Source organism: Benincasa hispida, chromosome 9, assembly GCF_027475165.1.
Source record: "Benincasa hispida cultivar pf3 chromosome 9, pf3_genome.v1.1, whole genome shotgun sequence".
NCBI lineage: Eukaryota > Viridiplantae > Streptophyta > Magnoliopsida > Cucurbitales > Cucurbitaceae > Benincasa > Benincasa hispida.
In genome coordinates this window covers 76,317,485-76,332,355 of record NC_143486.1, presented here as the reverse complement: position 1 = coordinate 76,332,355, position 14,871 = coordinate 76,317,485, and the positions used below count along the sequence as shown (strand labels likewise).

Sequence of the window (14,871 nt, the reverse complement as noted above, 5' to 3'; positions counted from 1 at the left end):
CCAATAATTACCTTGCCCAGCCAAGCATCACGTGAAGCTCGATCTGCAGCTTTCATCATTTTGTCCACTTGCCTGATCACTTGATCTGCAGCATCTCCAGCATTCATAGCTCTTAAAGCCTTTACCAATCTATCTCTTGACTGAAAACCAAGCTATCAGAGAAAAGTGAATATGCGGATTCAATCATTTCCCAAGAATTTCAGCATCTATAGGCATTCCAATTCTTTCCGAGAAAATATGAAATTAGAACTTATAAATTCCAATTTCCTACGTTAAGGTCAATCTCACGAACCATTCTCTCTGAGGTTTTCAACTCCCCTCCCCCCAACCCAAAACACACACACCCGGCTGTTCCAATAAGGAGTTAAAAAATCTACTACCAGATCGATAGAAAATTAACAAATCCAACTAGGGATAGAAATAAATGAGACGCTTCAAGTAAGTTTGAAGTTCCACAATCAAGGAATACAGAGAATCTTCATGCCACGTCAAGATACCTTGCTAACATGATTAAAATAAGATGAACTCAAGATTTTGCACTTCAAATCATACAATTATACAAAAAAATGAAATAAACTATAAAGTTTCCACTTCAAGTCATGCGTTTGTGAAGCTGCATTCAACTCTCAAGTTCCATCGCAAACTTAGCTAAAAGCAAAGTGTAATAGATCCTTATATAATGATGACACGGTGACTTCATGTTGTAATTCGCAAGTGCACAGCCAGGTAAAAACCAACATGAAGAAAACTAGAGGACTATGCATACTTGGTTCCACATGATGCATGATAATATGAGTATAAACTCACAAAGTGAACTCACCTCTACAAAAGCTGGATGCAAGCACCTTAGGAATCCCAAAAGAGCAGATCTTATCGAATACTGAATACTGGCAGCATGACGCCCTTTCGTCATCTCAAAACTTGGAACAAATTCCAGCAGTGCCGATAGAATGTTACCATAATGAACTGGTCTTTTTCTTGCTATAGCTGCTAAACTGTCGAGCAGAAGAGCAATTGGTTTGAAAGAGGAAGACAAATTGCATACATCAAAAGTTGCGGCAATGAAGGGAAGTTTAAACCAACAATTCAAGAAAGGAAAGAAAGAAAGAAAAATGTAAACAAGTGAATTGCATGAATTGGTATGTAATCATAGACAACAGAAAAAAATCTTATGATCAAAGACATAGTGGAACATACACACTTCTAACTAAAATGAGATAGTAAAAAGTAACAGACACATGAATTCAACTATAATCAAATTACAATAATCTGACACATCAAACAGCTAAACTTAATTCTATAAAAAAAATACTAGAAAGCTCCAGTGCACAGATAAAGTATGCAACCGGCAACGAGATAAAAGTTAAAAAGAAGGAAAAATAATGTCAACGAGAAACGGTAAGAGCACTGTACAAAAATATTATTTCCAGGAAGGACAACACCACTAGGAAAGGAAACGATGAAAAAGAAAGAATAGCAGCAAGGGCCATAACAAAGAACGAGAGAAGAAATTAGAAATAGATGTCATTGAGTTTCGAGATTTAAAGAAAAACAATTTATAATTGGATCATGCAATGTATAAACAGTTATAAGATCAAAAAACCATAATTTCCAATTAAATAATGCACATATTTGCCCAGTCAGCAAAGCATTTTTGTGTCAATCACTCAAGAAATCAAGCTCAAAATCAACTATTGCATCAGAGCAACTCCAGAATTCTAGAACTACATGTTAGATAAGGTAGAAGGAACTGATGTGTTTAGATCAAAGAGTAAAGTTTCCAACCACTATGACGGAATCTTTAGGATATCAAGCTAATGGAATCAAAAACCACAATCCCAACTACCAACAACAAAGGCCAGCAATTTCGTAGCTACCCAATTCTTAAACGAATGGGAACAGCAAAGCCATGTGTCACATGCCAAGTCATACATCCCAGCTCCTTCAACAAGAGCTTCATTTCATAAATACTAACAAAAACTGTGTTTCTTTAAGAAGGTAAAGAAAACTTCCCTTAAGGATGAGGATTTCTCACTAAAAAAATGAAGGGTCGAAGCAACAGTATTTATCAATTAACACTAGGAGAAAAAACAATATTTTGTATCAATATCCACGCATAAAAGGATGTATTAAAAATCATTCAATTATTAATAAGCTATCATATTATTTGCTAATAAACCTTCCCTGTGACAAAACAGAATCGTTTTTCTTAGGCATTATCTCCTGTCTGATTTTAGTAAGAAAAATGATTGAGATGGCGTAGGAGCAAATCCATGCCCTCATATGATTCAGAAGAGGCTAAACCCTTTCTTTCACTGCTGCTTTGAATTAAAATAATATAGACAGGTACACTGTCTATGATCCTTTCTTTCTTGTTTCATGATATTCCACATATAACAGTAAATTTCAACTCAGAAAGAATAAAGTATTTCAAAGAAAACAACTTCCACAGTTCTTAATGAAATTTCATATTCAATCTTTGCATGCTTCGACATAACTCCAGATAAAATAACAACCGGTGAGATTAGATCAGCCACTTGATTGCACTATGCTGTTGAAAACACTTCTAAGTAACAGATGATCACAAGCATAAGAGTTCCAAGGGAATACAGAAGCGGAATAAAGGCAGATTACTAAAGGCTCACATATGAACATCAGAACCAGAACATTGAACATAAACAACACATCACTTCCCCACAGCAACTACTGCTACAGTTTTGGAATCCATAAAAATACAGCACCAGAACATTAATTTTAACTTTTTAAACTGAATAATATAAGCCACGTCAGATGCAATAAAGCCACTCGTCCACAAACTTCCATCCTAATTAACATGACTTGTAGGCGAACTTTCGCCACCTGACATAATAGACAGAGAGCTTCAACATTCATCAAGTATTAGAAAGATCAACAGAATTTCTTAGTTCATTTTCTCAAATGGGACCTCGTTTCCTGTTTCAAAGATAAGGCCACATACAAACGTTTGATTTCCAAGTTGACTACTATGATTTTGCTCAACAGTATTAAGTGGCATCAATCAATGCTTACTAAATTTTCCAGAACGTTTTTGATATACAACTTGTGGATTCAGTCAAGCATCATAGATCCATAATTTCAGTTAACCAATATATGCAACATAATTCCATTCCTGCTTCTCAGCTGACAGGTGGTTCAAATAAGAAACTAACAATTTTCAATCAAGAGGTGACAATACCACAAGAATAAATAAATATGTCTAGGTAGGAATACAAAAGGCATGGATCAGATTGTCAAAATTTATCAACTCCGATTCTACACCTGAAAAATAGTTGAAAAAGCATAGCACAGCCAAGACCAGAAAGGACTTTCGCCATTAGAAAAACAGTACAAATTATGACAAGGTTTTTCCCAAAATCAGTTTAGATTTTTCTAACACCTTTAAGATCAAAACACCAACCTTCCTACAAACAAGTTTGTTTGATTTCCAAATCCAACAAGAACGAGAAAGAATTAGTTTTTATGTATGGATCTCAAGTAAAATGACAAGCAGAAGTTCCAAACAAATATTAACTTCAAGTGCACATCCAGGAAGCCATTTATCCTATAATCCTCTCTTCAATCTACTTTTTATACAACTTATGTTGCATAATTGTATTATATTTTTGGAGCCTCGACTGCATTTAGTGATTCAGGAAAAAAAATTATGGTCTGAAATATGCAATTTCAAGAGGAAAAAATAATTAAGTGCCTCAAGACTGATAGCAGAAAGTAACTACTGATTATGTAAAACGTGAAATAAAGGTAATATCTGCAATGATCAAGTTCTACTTATAGATATTTATGAAATTCAGCAAAAAAAAATTATGATGAAAAAAATAGATTAATTAAATTAATTTCCCATCACATGAAACCAAAATCTTGAATGTTTTACAACCAGCCAACAACAAGACTCAACTTCACTCATTTAATGGATGAAACCAGACTATATGAGCTCACCCTCACCGTCTGCAAGATCATTAACATTCTCTAAGTTGTGATTGAAACTGCTGTTTGAAATTACTTAAAAATCTGAACCACAAGAGTCAAAGTAACGTGGTTGAATGAAAAGCCAAGCTCTCAGAATCTGGATTGTTGCTATTGTAGCTTATGCAAGTAAAGTGCTTGATATATAATATCGCAATAGCTAAATAGTTCAAAACGATGAAATTTTCGCATTGCACAAATTAAATACATAAGCAGTGCAATCTTATTATAAGAATCTGTATAGTGGTTTTGTAAGCAAAAGAGCAGAACAGAGCAAATTTTAGTTCTTAAAGCAAACCATATAAGCTATAAGTAAGCAGGTGTACATAACAAATGCAAGTTATGCAAAACTTCAAACCATATAGAGTCAAGAAAACAGGCATAAATAAGATAAAGAACAACAGCAGAAAACAACCAATTGCTAAAACATCAGAAATCGCTGGTTAAAATGAAATATTTTATTATCTCAAATAAAATGTGTGTCACTGTCAATAAAGAAGTATACACTTTCAATTAAACGCTATAATTCGCTGTATGCACATAGAGCACAAGAAACTGTGGTAGATGGTTTCTTTAACAGTTTACAATGTATAAACTGCACTGATTCACCTTCCATCCCATTCACATAAGGTAATCATTACACCAGTTATCCATTCCTATCCCTGGCCACTGGTGCTCCAAAGTACCCAAATAATTTTGCAGTCTAACACCATCTAGCATTGCTACTCCATTTTCTGAATCATCAATGAAGTATTATCCAATGTCATTATGCCACTAAATCCTCTTAAGTGAGCTTGTCAGCGTGCAGCACTGAACGTCACAAACAAGCAGCTGAACTTGTTCAATGACCTGATCCAGGCTTCATATGTCCCTTCACAATTTGAAGACAGTAATGACGAGGACAAAATAAAGGTTACTGCTATGTGCTAAAGTTTTTTGGCCCCACGAATCTGACACGATATGTGGCATGTGGATTAAGAACATAGTTATATATTACCCCCAAACATTCAGGCAATGAAGGTAAATATCAGATAATACAGGCAATCATTAAATGAAAATTAAACGCAAAAGCCAACGCAGTTCAAATAGACACAGTTGTTAGGTGGACATCTAAGCAAACTAATTTAGTTAACAAGCCAAAATGACATTCACAATACATCATGAAAAAAAGTTTCGATCGCAATATTGTTCCCCATACACATAAAGAATTCCTCTAAACCTCACTGGAATTCTATGCGCAACAATGCAAGGAGTTCCACAAGGACCTTTTTGCTTCCATGTCCAAACTTTTCTTTTAATCCACCGATCATGCCCCCTTAATTTATATTTTGAGAAAACCGCACTGAGAACAATCACCCAAAATACCAATTATCAAAAACCCATTAATATCTCCAACACTCATATAAAGATTGGAAAATATTCATGTTTAATCACATCTATCAACTTTCTAAAACTTGAACGGCCGGAAGGATTACCAAACATGAATTCTTACCTCAACTTAACTTTTTTTCCTTGTTTGTTTGATAAATGTAAGATTCTCACCCTAAGAACGTCATGTACACAACAGAAAGATGTATAGATGTCCTAAAAAGATATAAGCACAAAAATTTGAAAGAATCACATCTTTCAACATAGAGCAAGACAACGATTCTCAAGCTAATGTAGTTGTATACACATTAAGATATCGTTCTGAACATATAGTCATCTTTTGAGTCGTGGCATACGGATGTTCATGTGAAAAGTAAAAGAAGAATAACACAAAATAAAAACCCTCTCGGCATCTCCAACCATAATTGCATAGAAACATTTAATGAGCGATCAAATAAACTTTAATGTTCCTCTGCACCATTATTCACCTTTTTCATGGAAAGGGTTCAGAATTCAAGACTATAGCGGTTCTCATGCAGCTTCTGAAAGGTAGCTCTTTTGAAAAGAAAGTATGAACTTCAATCAGTTGCAGTAACATTGGCCAAAATTTTAGAACGTGATTAGAGAAAAAAAAAACTCAAAGATGAAAGAGTTCTGAGTATTTAGGACGTAGAACAATAAAGCTAAGAGAAAACTGAGGTTTTCAGGGATTGTATTGGTTCATGACGTTCTTGGGGTTGGTGGTTTCATTCCCCCTTTTGTAAGTTGATGCAACTATCATTGTGATAGTCAATGAAATTAAGGGATTTTCAACAACAAGAATCCTCTTCGGTCAAATCAATTTGTTTCAGCTCGTTTAAAAGCCTCTTCTTCGTGTTCTCTCTCCAACAGCTTTGCTGGACAATCTATCCAAGATTCATGTCTCAGAATGCTTTCATTTTTATGTTGTAATTTCTTCATTTTCTTATTACTCACTCCCTTGGAAATTTGTAACTTTTGGGCATTAGTCTCTAGTTTTATATCTTGTCAGAAAAAAAATTGTCAATGAAATACATGTTTCCATTTTTATTAAAAACATTATTATGAAAATTAAATAAATAAATAGACAATTTTTTTTAAAAAAATGTTCTTTGTTTCAAAATATAACCCACACGTCCCAATAATATCTCTGTAAGATGAAAAACCACACCACATTTTCATTTGGAAAAATGGAAGAAAAAAGGTCATACAAAAAAAAAAAAGAAAAGAAAAGATAGCCCAACAAAAAGAGAACATAATAATATGCATACACAAAGCAACCAAAATAACAAAAGCAATATATGCTAATTTCTTAATACGCTATATGTTGTCTTCTAAGAAGTACTGTTATGTAATATCAACATCATGATGTGCTGGAAAAGGAGGATATAATAAATATCCAACAAAAATGCAATAAAATATCGAGATAGCACCAACATCAAATATTTAAAAATAAGAATGTCGTTGTTATATATCAGAAAGAGTGGAACATCTCAGATAGCACATGAAATTGACTCAAACAATAAACTAATTTAGAAATTTCATTAAATGATGCGCAAACAGAAAATACACATACATGTTTAATATTTGATAAGCACATTAATAAATGAAGATTAGAGAACATTCAAACAAAACCAGTTGCACTTGAACGGTGTCACAACTTGGCTCTTACAAAACTAAGATTGAAATGGGGAAGGCTCTAACACAGATGTCAACATTGCATTTTGATCTTGGGGGGAAAAACAATAATTAAATAAAATCAGATAATTCTCCACTCCAAATATGCAGAAAGCAGTCAATTCCACAGTGACGGTACATTAACAACAAAAGGACAGGACCACATATCAACTTGCAATGTATAGATTATAAGAATGATGAGGAAAAACTTAAATTTAAAATGGAAAACTGCTATCAACCAATAAAATGATCAAAAATGAGAGAAACAGAGAGGGGAGAGATAATCACCTACTGACAACTGTTACTGTGTATGTACCAGGAACGGAACTGGTCTGCAACAAATTCAACAGAAGACCAAGCATCCTATTAGCTTCTGACATTAGCCCAACTGGATCCAAAATAGGAAACCCACCAGCTAGCCATGAAATGTTAAAAACATCCCTATTTCCTGTTTGTAGGCAGGATCATGTTAAATTTCGAGCAAACAAACTTCCAGAAAAAAAGTTTCAAACATATATTCACCTTTAAAATAAACAAAAAAAAAAATGAGAAATGTTACAATGTGAAGCACAAACAACTTAAAAGCAGGCACATGTTTGTGCTGTCTAAATGTAATACCTTCTGAGATAGCTTTTTGTGGATCATTTGTATCGGATGTAAAAAGTAGAACATATGTTTCCAAATATTTCAAAGCCAGCAACCTCTTCCCAACAGAACCAGGCTACAATATGAAATTTAAGCAGCTTCAAGGTCAGAACAGTTGGTAATTTTTCAAACAAAATGCTGAAAATATAATCAATTATGTAAATAATTTCTTATCCCGAAAAAATTCGTTCAATTATGAATCTTCCAACAAGTAAAATAAAATATAAAGGGAAGTGAGTCGAAAGAAGGAATATTTTTTAAGTAAACACACAACATCCACCAAAAGCGTTTTTTAATTCAGAAATAAACATATCAATAAATTAGCACTCGTCTGATAAAATTTTGAAGGGAAAATTCCTCTTAAAACATACATTAAGATTTTGAGCATACACAACATGCACACACATGCATGGACAAAAAGAGAGATGAAGAGAGCGAAGAAAAAAATAAAAATAATAGTCAAAACAGACAACCATATAAGCCTTTTCCGTTAATAAATAAATAAATAAACAATAAGTTCAAAAGAAGAGAAGGAAGAAAGAGAAGTCCACATTTAAAACTAAAAATAATAGCAGAAAGTTTCAAGGACCAGATTTGGGCATTTACATACCTCTATAGCAATTGCTAAAACCTCATCTTTAAACTTCAACATTCTCATCCACAGTTCTTCCAGCCATCTTTCAACTTTACCTCGCCGATGCAACTATGGAATTCAAAAGTTAGCATCTAATTCATAACACTACAAATTTAGTTTCAACGGAAGATGAATATATATACTGGTGACATTGATCAAAGACAAGAAAAACAATACATAAATATAACATAACAATTGATTGGCCTTCTCAAACCATGACAGCCATCAGGCAAGCAATGTGAAGACAAAATAAACATAAATCAGAAGAAGAGGGGGGGGGGGGGGGTTGTGGTGGTGGTGGTGGTTGTGGAGGAGGGGAATCAAGCATTAAATGTTCAGTAAGTCCAATAGTTCAAAATTATGTTCCACTTTACACAATGAAAGCAAAAGGAGAAACCTGCAATGTCATCTCTCTTAAAGTACCACAAAATAATTTTTGGCCACTAATAATTGATTGTCCTGCTACGATTGATACTTCATCCTTTAAAGATGCCAATAAAACCGACGTTAACAGAGAAGAATGCTCCATGGCTCTTAATCCAATGTCTTCAATCACCCTGTGGATTGGGTAAAGTGAAAGCAGTTAAGGTATAAATAAACCCGAAAGAAAATTTTATCCAGCAGCTAACATGTTTTAGAAGAAAAGTGGAAGAAATTTAAGGTATAAAAGGAAGCCAAGTGGACAAGGGACAAGATAAGTGGTTGTTCTAAAATGCAGACATAATTGTACAAGTAAAGTGAAAGTTATTTCACCAGGTATATTAATTGATCAAAGACCTTTTTTTTATACATCTAAGAAGTGAGCTTCCATCAAGAAAAAAAAAAGGAAAGAGTACAAAAATAAGCAAAAGGGTCTTCAAAAGGACAACCTAACAAAAGAAACCTCAAAGCTAACTATACAAAAAGAAGTTCCAATCCAAAATAATGACTTACAAACCAACGCATAAAGAGAGGCATTAAACCTAACATTCAATCAAACCTCTTCCTAAGCACAAAAAAAAAGGCCAAAGACTTATATCAATCTCAGACAGAAATAGCGTAAGATAAAGCTCTAATAACACATGTAACAAAACAAATTTACATGTGCTAGAAGTCCATAACCTATATGAGGTATGTTGATTGCACATCAAGAAGAAATAAAATAAATCCACAAGAAACTAACTAACTATCCCATCAAGAATACATTGAAATTTCTATATTTACCTAACCTGTCTATTTCTTATATGAAGGGGGGGATACACACACACGTTGTCAAGTAGATAACTACAGAGGGAAGGACAATAAATCTCCCAATCCATAATAACCGATGGAGTAACAGCCAAGTACTGTGGATATGTGTGAAAAGGCAAGAACTTTAACATTCTCCCAGGGTTCACAAACTTGCCCCTTCTTGCCTCGAAAAGACAAACATATCTCTCCAACTAAACTTCCTAAATCGATAAAACTTTCCTTGGTCTTGGGAGGATCTCTATAAATGAACCAGGACGAGGACAAAGACCCCTTTGGAGCACAGCATTTAAGTTCAAATTGTTCCGGCACCAAACTACAACTTTTAGATTAAAAAGTATCCTAACCAATCAACTTGTTTCGCAGTATGACAACTGAAAATGTACCATAATATGTGATCCTAATTTCAAATGCCTCCAGTATTATTTTCTCTCCAATTTATATTAATATCCACGAGTTGGAACCGATGCTAACATTCAAAGATATGCAAAAAGATAAATGTCGAGAGTATATTGACAGTGATAAATTTATTCCTAACAAGTTTAAGCTTTTAAGTCTAGTGACCGTAGCTTGATATCGTTGATCCAAATTTCATACCGTAAATAAATACACTACCTACCAAGTAATACGGACGAGCACTATTTGTAAGAAACAAAATAAAGGTAACCAACATTTATGCAGATAATGCATTGTAATACGATACAAAAGTGCATTTTCACTTGGAATGGGAAATAGTTATCACCAAACTTATGGCAACGTGTGACTCATATTATGATCTCACCTCCATGTAGATCACTTTATGTAAGTAGTAGAAACATGGGAAAAGCTATAATAAGCAGACACGATCCAAAATACATACAAAGAGGGGAAAATTAGGGTTCCGCACTCACTCAATTAACAATTTACGTAGTAAGCTCTCGGGGGAGGACTGAAGCTCGACCAAGTAGGAGTAGAGCTCTGCTGCGAAAGATGGCTCGATAGCCAGTATGATATCCTTAACCTGTTTCAAAGATGAAATCTTCACCGTTAAATCGCCGTGGTTGTTAGCGGCGGCGAGGAGAGAGAGGGCTCTTTCTCTGAGAACTCCTGCCATAGTAGACCTAGAGGGGGAAAAACTAGTTGTGAAACAAAAATGGCGATGGGGGGTGAATTGGGGAGATGTTAGGGCTTTGTAGGAGCGGAGAATTTTATTCCGGCAAGGGAAAGAACAAGAAACTGAGGGGAGAAACAACCGGACCGGTGTGGTTAAGAGAGAATTTAAGCAAGAAGATGAGACGACGGCCTGGCGCGGAGGGCAGGCATATGAAAATCACGTGGCTATAGCAATGCGAAATCAAACGTAGGCCCTTTCACATTCTTATACCAATTTAGTTTTTTTAATTTCTAGGGTTTCTTTTTTCTTTCATTTCTTTTCCCTTTTTTTATACTCTAATGTAAAAATGTGAATTTGATATGTGTTATGAACCAGGGACTAAAGATTAGAGTCAAAGCGAGAATGAATGTATTTATGTTTGAGAGATTTATGGTTTGCATCTCCCACATCTTTATTATACTTATAAAAAAATATATATATTGATGTTTAAAACATCAATGTCAACAAAAGGGGGTGTTTGGCTCACCAATATTAGTTGGTATAATATACCAATTTAATATTTGTCCACCAACTTTAAATGTTTGGGAGAGTTAAGTTGGTATATTTTAACCCTCTCTTCTTCCAATGTTTTCAATGACTTCACCTATAATCACTTAAGGTGACTATCATTGTAACACTCTAAGAACTAACTTTGGGCTTCGACGACCACCTCCGATGACAACTCCAATGACCAATTTCGAACTCTAACAACCACCTCCGATGATAACTCCAACGACCACCTCGGAAGACCACTTTCGCGCGCCCAACTCCAACGACTAATTCCAGATTCTAGCAACCACCTCTAATGACAACTGGTGACCTAATTCCAAGTTTCGGAAACCACCTCCAATGACAAAACTTCTGCGATCAATTTCAGGCTCCGGCAACTACTTCTGTTAACCAACTCCGATGACCACCTCCGACTACAAACTCCGATGAAAAAATCACCTCTGATGATCAACTTTGATGACCACATTCGAATGAGCAACTCCAATGACCAACTCTGGCTTTCGACGACCACTTTCATGACATATTTCGGCAACCAACTCCCATACCACCTTTATGGGACCAACTTTAGGCTCCGACAACTGTCTCTAACTACAAATTCCAGTGAAAACTATCTTCAATAATCAACTTCGACAACTACTTCCGAGTATTATAAGAACGATGACTATTAAATTATGTTTTAGGGTTGTTGATTATGTAAATAATAATATTTTGTCTACATTAAGTGCGATATTTATACGTAAAAAATCATAAAATAAAGGATTTTTTTCCTATAATATTTTATCACAAGAATTAGTGAAAAATGAAGATTTATTCTCTAGTGATCCTTCAAATTTGGTGGAACTGAGAGTGAAATTGTTGAAGAAACGTGGTGACATTCTATTGGCCACTAAGATGATGAGGGATATTCAATTAAAAAAATTTATGACAGAGTAAAAATATAAAGCAACAATAAAAAGAACAATAAAAATAATAAGATGATGATTAAGCTCATGGAGAAAAATTAGAAATCGGAAGTTTTAATTTTTCTTTAGTTTCTCATTTTATTTAACTATATTTCTACAAGAAATATAGTAGGTTAATTGTTATTCATTACCTAGGAAAAAAACTTTATAAGTTAAAAGGGAAAAAATTGCAATCAATGTTTTATTCAAACAAAGATTGGTAGAGTTATCGAATAAAAAAGTTTCAAAACAAAAATAGTAATACTCCCGACATATAAACTCAACTTTGTATCCCAAATAACTCTATACCCCAAACACAAACATATGGACTCTACAGGTATATAAACTCCACGATGGAGTTGACATTCAATGAACGGAAGTTATTAGGATTCTAAGCACTCTAACTACATCAATTAGTGGATTAGCATGCATATTCATGGAAAAACATAATTAGGGTTTCAAGACTACAACATTTAATGAATCCCTTTAGAACTTCAATCCTCCACGAAAATTCTTCTTGTAGGCTTGTTGTAGACAACCACAAAGACTTATCCACTATCCTATAGGCCTTAATTGGGTGGTGGAACCCAAATTGAAAGAGATTTGGTATGGCTTTTAGAGTTTGAGTGAAAGGAAAAATATTTCAGAATTTTTTACTCACAAAGCCAGATTGCATGAAAAAATCCTTTCAAATTATCGTGTATATATGTAGTTTGGACATCAAACTGATTAAAGTAGGAGATCGATTGTCAATCTTCCATTAGTTAAATGGAATAGGTGGAAGACAAAATGGAAAAAGTGGGAAAATCCACTTTCTATTTTTACTTGTTTTTCTTTCAATTTAATTTTGAATTTTAAATAAAACAAAATTAAATTAAAAAATAAACTTTGAATTTGAAAAATCAAATTTAAATTTATTTAAAATATTTCATTTTAATAATTAATTAATTAAACAAATTTAAGCAATTAATTAACTAATATCAAATATTAAATTAATTAAAACCCTAGTCCAAAAACATGAATCATTATTCACGTAATTAATATTTATATCTCGTTTAAATATTTTTTACTTTCAAAAACCGTTTAATTCGTTAATTAAACGCTTAATTATATTGAATATAACAATCCAAACCCTAAATTGAATTTGAACATTTCAAATCCTTTCAACACGTTATTCTAAGGATTATTCCTTTAACGAGCTAGTAAAGGGACCTAATGGACCTACGAATCATGAGCTCCAATGATCTGAGATCAATCGGTTAAACTCTTTAAACCAAATTAATCAATATTCATTAACTACTGAGACACACCACTATAGCTCAATAGTTGCACTCTCATCACTGTAGATATATTTTTGTCCACTTGATTTAACCATAATCAGTAAGTTGATCATTCACAAGTTGTTCGTATTTACAACTAGGTCAAAATTACTGTTTTACTCCTGTAATATATCTTGTTCCTTAAGTCTTCACTGATCCTTTAATGAACAATTGGTTTATAGTCTTATCAATAAATCGAGTCTCTCTCGGCCATAGAGAGGGCGAGACCCCTTTGTTCAAGATCAGGAGTTAGTACTTAAGGGAATAACATATTCACTAACCCTAAAACGGGTAGGAGTGAATTCTGTCTTGCAAGACCATGCCCCTAGCTATCTATCCGGTCTTATCCCTGAAATGGAGGCTTATTGAGCGACAATGTCCAACCACTCTCACCCATGCAGATTAAAGGATAATCCCGAATAAACAGGAGTTCATAGGTAGCTCAAGACTGAGGTCGAGTTACCTTATGTCATCAAATTGAAATAGTCAGACGGTTGTTATAAAAGACTTTTTCGTGGTTCGGTCTTATACAAACATCTTTTGCATAGGATGCCCTTATTTGCATGTCTCCACATGAACAACTTTGGGATCACATCATTTGTATCGATATACAAAGTGGGTCGCATCCATAGTGTCCCCATGATAAGGTACCTAATCCTATCCATACACTTATAGACCGTTTTGGCTATATACTAAAACTTGATCCACTTTATGTATCTACATAAAGTTTAAGTATTCATGTTATAGCCAAGAGTTCATTAGTTTATTGGAATTATGAATCTATGAATGCAAATTATATATTCAATAACAACTTTATTAAAATACTTTCAATAACATTTTTATTGTTGATAGAATATGTTTAATGTTTACAAACTCCGAGGTTTAGGACATATAACCCAACAAACTCCCATTCAGACTAAAACTCCAGTGGGTTGAAATATGTACAAATATACAATGTTGAGTAAAAAAGAATAAATACAATAAACTAGGGCATTTATATACCCATGAATTCTCCCACTTGCCCTAGATGTATGAAGCTCGTAGTCCTAGTCTGACTAGGTAACCCTTGAACACCTTAGCCGTGAGGGCATTTGTAAATGGATTAGCATAGCTAAATTGTCGTATGAGACTATCTGCGTGACGATCACATATCCTCGATATACAATCTCCCTGATGATATGGTACTTACGCTCAATGTGTTTTCCACACTTATGGCTTATTGGTTATTTTGAGTTTGCAACTACTCCATTGTTTCCATAAATAGAGGGTGATTGCATATTTGGAACTACTTCCAAATCAGTCAAGAACTTGAAGGAACTCGTATTGAAGAGAACCTTGAGCAGAAGCAGATTGTCCAAATTCCATTAATTATTGAAAACATAATTTATAGTAAACATA

General features: G+C 34.0%; 1 protein-coding gene across 2 annotated transcripts in view; it reads right to left on the bottom strand.

Moving 5' to 3' along the window:
* LOC120086087 (symplekin) overlaps window positions 1–10,903 on the bottom strand; it is a 32,724-nt gene extending 21,821 nt beyond the window's left edge. The window contains exons 1-7 of one of the 2 annotated variants that reach the window (XM_039042524.2): window positions 10,462–10,903; window positions 8,742–8,901; window positions 8,321–8,413; window positions 7,684–7,786; window positions 7,354–7,513; window positions 821–995; window positions 12–140 (exon numbers count right to left, since the gene is read on the bottom strand). In XM_039042524.2, the coding sequence (XP_038898452.1) occupies window positions 12–140; window positions 821–995; window positions 7,354–7,513; window positions 7,684–7,786; window positions 8,321–8,413; window positions 8,742–8,901; window positions 10,462–10,664 (1,023 nt within the window). In that variant the 5' untranslated portion in view covers window positions 10,665–10,903. Of the gene's footprint in view, window positions 1–11; window positions 153–820; window positions 996–7,353; window positions 7,514–7,683; window positions 7,787–8,320; window positions 8,414–8,741; window positions 8,902–10,461 lie in introns of both variants that reach the window. The other variant, XM_039042523.2, reaches the window with a different exon arrangement.
* Window positions 10,904–14,871: the final 3,968 nt, after the last annotated feature.